At 38.8% G+C, this 5234-nt stretch overlaps 1 protein-coding gene across 2 annotated transcripts; it reads left to right on the top strand.

The window, feature by feature from the left end:
- Positions 1–1087: 1087 nt before the first annotated feature.
- Positions 1088–2263, top strand: PDHA2 (pyruvate dehydrogenase E1 subunit alpha 2). Of its 2 annotated transcripts, XM_027971391.2 has the most exons (2): positions 1088–1616; positions 1710–2263. In XM_027971391.2, the coding sequence occupies exons 1-2, from the start codon at positions 1088–1090 to the stop codon at positions 2261–2263; spliced, it is 1083 nt and encodes a 360-aa protein (XP_027827192.1). The 2 variants fall into 2 exon arrangements, with proteins under 2 accessions (XP_027827192.1, XP_004009736.2); XM_004009687.5 differs by having other exon boundaries at positions 1088–2263.
- Positions 2264–5234: the final 2971 nt, after the last annotated feature.

Genomic DNA, 5234 nt, shown 5'->3' with positions numbered 1-5234 from the left:
AAAACTGAACAGGATTCAGGATTACAATAAAGGGCAAGAAAAGTGCCACAGCAAAACTTGTTAGTTGCTACTTCAACCCAGATTGCCTCTGGAACACACAGAACATCCATCCCACCCACCTTTAGGCCATCTCAACCTTGATTTCAATTTTCTCACAACAGACAAAGCTTGCTGTTGTGTTTAAACTTCTAATCTCAGGTAAGTGTTTGTGTACCATCCCCTATCCTCCCTACCACCAATCAAATGATACAGGGGTTAAATCCATAGGATAAGTGTGCATATTCTTCTGGTGCACCAATTATTTCTTAAAAGTAATTTTTTAAAATAATTTGAAACTTTATTTTCAAAATACTCTGTAATTTGAATTCTTAAAGAAACATCATCTACTTTCCTTCCACACACATTTTGTCCTAATAGGCCCCATATGTGTGCTCAGTCACATCCAACTCTTTGTGACCCCTTGGACTATATAGCCCGCCAGGCTCCTCTGTCCATGGAATCTTCCAGGCAAGCATACTGGAGTGGGTTGCCATTTCCTACTCCATAAAAGTATTTTTTTTTTTTATTAAGCCACACATGATTTACATCTTTTACTTTAAGTATGATGTATTGTGGAATAGGATATAATATTCATATATACTTGGATATTTTTAAAAATATTTTAAAGAAATATTGGTAAGAAGATCGCTGGTTTAACCTATCAGAACTCTTGTGTGCTTTAGAGATTATATTTTGTCTCTTCCATTTAATACCATGTTCAAGAAGGCGTTACTTAAGCGTTTAGCAGGGAAAAGAGACTCAGATTATGATGCAGCGATGGCGTTAACTAGAAGCATGGTTTACTTCAGCCACGTCTTCCAGGAAAAGAAACAACCTGTGTTCTTAATTTTACAGTTGGAAGGCACTGTAAATCAGTTGATGCAGGCTGCGGCCACGCGCAGCATGACTTCGCCTCTGTGGCCAGCGAGCGGTCATTGTGGCGCCACGTGCATCCGACGTCCGTTCAGTGAGCAGGGGGCTCGGCTGGAGACTGGGGGCACAAGCGGTCCTGGTGGTTGGAGACTCATAAATGCCCTGACCGCGCTCCATGAAGAAAATGCTGACTGCTGCTGTCTCTCGCGTGCTGTCTGGTGTCACCCAGAAGCCCGCTAGCAGAGTGCTTGTTGCCTCCTGTAAATATTCAAACAATGCTACCTTCGAGATTAAGAAATGTGATCTTTATCGGTTGGAAGAGGGCCCCCCTGTCACCACCGTGCTCACCCGGGAGGATGGACTCAAATACTACAAGATGATGCAGACTATTCGTCGAATGGAACTGAAGGCAGATCAGTTGTATAAACAGAAATTTATTCGTGGTTTCTGTCACTTGTGTGATGGTCAGGAAGCTTGTTGTGTGGGTCTTGAGGCTGGGATAAATCCCACCGATCATGTCATTACATCCTATCGGGCTCACGGCTTATGTTATACGCGGGGACTTACTGTCCGATCAATTCTTTCAGAGCTGACAGGACGGAGAGGTGGTTGTGCTAAAGGAAAAGGAGGGTCCATGCATATGTATGCCAAGAACTTCTATGGGGGCAATGGCATTGTCGGCGCTCAGGGACCACTGGGAGCTGGTATTGCTCTTGCCTGTAAATACAAGGGGAACAACGAGGTGTGTTTGACTCTGTATGGTGATGGCGCTGCTAATCAGGGTCAGATATCTGAAGCTTACAATATGGCGGCTTTGTGGAATTTACCTTGCATTTTCATCTGTGAGAATAACCGCTATGGAATGGGAACATCTGTGGAGAGAGCTGCAGCCAGCACTGATTACTACAAGAGAGGCAATTTTATCCCTGGACTAAGAGTAGATGGAATGGATATTCTATGTGTTCGGGAGGCAACTAAGTTTGCAGCTGACTATTGTAGATCTGGAAAGGGGCCCATGCTGATGGAGCTGCTGACATACCGTTATCACGGACACAGTATGAGTGATCCTGGAATCAGTTACCGTACACGAGAAGAAATTCAGAGTGTAAGAAGTAAGAGTGATCCTATTATGCTTCTCAAAGATAAAATGGTAAACAACAAGCTTGCTAGTGTTGAAGAACTGAAGGAAATTGATGCTGAAGTGAGGAAAGAAATTGATGATGCAGCTCAGTTTGCTATGACTGATCCAGAACCACCTTTGGAAGAATTAGGCCATCACATCTACAGCAGTAATCCACCTTTCGATATTCGTGGTGCAAATCAGTGGATCAAGTTTCAGTCAATCAGTTAAAAGGAGAATATACTCCTGGTCAAAGTTAAGAAGCTATGTACCCAATTTTGTTGAGGAATAAACCTATAAAACAAAAGTCTTTTAAACTTTTATTAAAGGGACTTGAGATGATTAAGAGGTTATGGAAAGAGATTAAAAGAGATCATAGAAGGATATACATTTGACTAAAATGGATATTACATTCAATTGTATTGCACTAAAAGATACTATTTAATCATTCAGTATTGTTAAAAGATAAACTGAGGCACATTACATTTTTCCAGAGTTTATTTGAGCATACATCAATCAGAATCAGGCCAAAGGTAGTGTGTTCCACCAATAGGAGCTGGGGGACAGGTTTATAGAGAAGCAGAGTAAGGAAATTATTTGATTGGTGATAGCTTAGTCAGTTGGAGAAGACAATGGCACCCCACTCCAGTACTCTCGCCTGGAAAATCCCATGGACGGAGGAGCCTGGTAGGCTGCAGTCCATGGGGTCGCGAAGAGTCGGACACGACTGAGAGACTTCACTTTGACTTTTCACTTTCATGCACTGGAGAAGGAAATGGCAACTCACTCCAGTATTCTTGCCTAGAGAATCCCAGGGATGGGGGAGCCCGGTGGGCTGCCATCTATGGGGTCACACAGAGTCAGACACGACCAAAGCGACTTAGCAGCAGCAGCAGCAGCAGCAGCTTAGTCAGTTGCCTTATTTGGGAAAGCCTGTTAGTGATTGGTGGTTCTTAAGTTTCATTTACTTAGATTTGAGGGCATTGACTCTGGGTTACCTTTTGGTTTGCTTACATAGGCCATGCAGGCCTTAGGACCACCTTAGTCTGATTGCCTCTTTAATTATTTAGACGTTGTAGATATCTTAAGGATTATTTTAAATTTACACAAGTGTAAAATAGGAAAAACAGAGAAAGGATTATTTAACTTTCCACGTTATATCCTATAATAGTTTTGCTTTTAGCTTTATATTATATAATTTTAGTAAATAGTCTGATTTAAAGGAAAAATAGTTCTATTCCTGTTCCACCCTGCCAGAGGTTTGAGTGTAAAGTTGCTATTCTGAAGTAGAGAGGTAATTTCAAACCATGTCAAATAGCAGGACCCCTACTGCAATGCCATTTAAAATAGTTTATCTAAATTAACCAATAACATATCCTACTAAATAGTATGCATCTGCAAATACATATGCATAAATATTTAATATTGATGCTAGAACCAGTTAGAATGACTATTTTTCCAAATAAAACATGATGTTTAACAGAGCAGGGGAAATATGTCAAAGTAATTTTTTCATGTACTTAATTGCAGTATTTTTAGTGTATCAATTTAAAGTAAAAATGTAAGCAAAGTTAAAATCTAAGGGAAAACTGCATTTTGCTGTACCCTTCAAGTTAATGTTACAGTTCACTTATACTATTATTCTGTATTTTAAAGAACTCTTAGTACATTTCAGAATGAAAATAATGAAAAGATATGGTGGCACCAAAGAAATTAGGCAGAAAAGGTGATATTAATAAAAAATTGCAAGTAAAATTGGCCTTGGCCAGTACTGAACATTCACAGGTAATTTTACCAAGAGAAAATCGAACTTGGATCATACAGATTTGGTTTTCTCTACAATAGTCCACTACTGTGTCAGTTAGCAGGTGATGACAGTGAAAACATCATTACTTGGTTATATTTAATGTCCTAGAATCCTATTGAGCATGATGTTTGGCATATCTTACTCCTTTGAGATAGATTCACTGAAATCAGAATTTGCCTGTGATTTAAGCTGGTTTGTAGACAATGCCAAAATAATCAGTTGTGAAAGGTCAAAATCCATCACAAGAAAAAAATGATTGTAACGGTGTATGATAATGGATGTTTAACTAGATTTACTGTGCTTATCATTTCATAATATATGCAGGTGTTGAACATTATGTTGTATACCTGAAAATAGTATCCTATTACATGCCAATTATATCTCAGTTTTTTTCAGAAAGGTTAAAACCTTTTGTTTACAGCTTCTACTTCTACAAAGAAAAGTGTAGATACTTTCTAAGAACTCTAACAGAAAACCACAATTTTAGCAGCCTGAGAGTACATGAACATATGAACACACATGTGGTGGCTTAATCTCCAAACCTTCAATTAAACAAGTTTTAAAAAGTAAGCCTAAACATTCTACATTCAGAAATCAAAGATAAGCATTGATTTGTTTATAAGTCAGTGATATTGCTAGGTAGTGTGTTTTGGTTATGCAGCTTCAGTCCACATATATCTTGTCTGAATCCCTTCCATTAAAAAAGTAATTCATCAGATGGTCAAAATAATCACATCCTTTGAATGAAAAAGAATTCTTATACCTTTTATTTATTTTAACATCTTATAATTCCATAAACTTGCAAGTGGAAGATAAAATGCTCAAAACTATTTTCTTTTTGTCTTTAAACTAGAATTTGTTGGTATACAAAACTCCATTTTGTAGATAAAATGGCACACTTTTTGCAACTAATATTGCACTAAATATTAAAGATTAAAAACAAAAAAAAAGAAGCATTTGGTTTTGGAAACACTGCCAATAGCCTAGTACAGTACTTTGGTAAATAAACAAAATGGTTCAGAGCAACACGGGTTTCCTAGGTGGTGCTAGTAATAAAGAACCTGCCTCTCAATGCAGTAGATATAAGAGACTTGGGTTCAATCCTTGGGTCAGGAAGATCCTCTGGAGGAGGAAATGGCAACCCACTCCAGTATTCTTACCTGGAGAATCCCATGGACAGATTGCTTAGTGGGCTACAGTCCATGGGGTCACAGAATTGGATGCGACTCTGCGACTAAGCACTAGCACTCAGAGTAACACAATCTGAAGAAGAAATATCCTGGAGTAAATGAACTATGAACATCAGGAAATGATCACAATTCTCCCCATCTAGCTGCAAGGTGAGACTTGCTAAGTTTATGAGTCATGACCCCATGGAAATCTTAGGCATCTCCA

Source organism: Ovis aries, chromosome 6, assembly GCF_016772045.2.
Source record: "Ovis aries strain OAR_USU_Benz2616 breed Rambouillet chromosome 6, ARS-UI_Ramb_v3.0, whole genome shotgun sequence".
NCBI classification, from domain to species: domain Eukaryota; kingdom Metazoa; phylum Chordata; class Mammalia; order Artiodactyla; family Bovidae; genus Ovis; species Ovis aries.
Note: the sequence above shows the minus strand (reverse complement) of the source record. Positions and strands in the feature narration are given on the sequence as shown.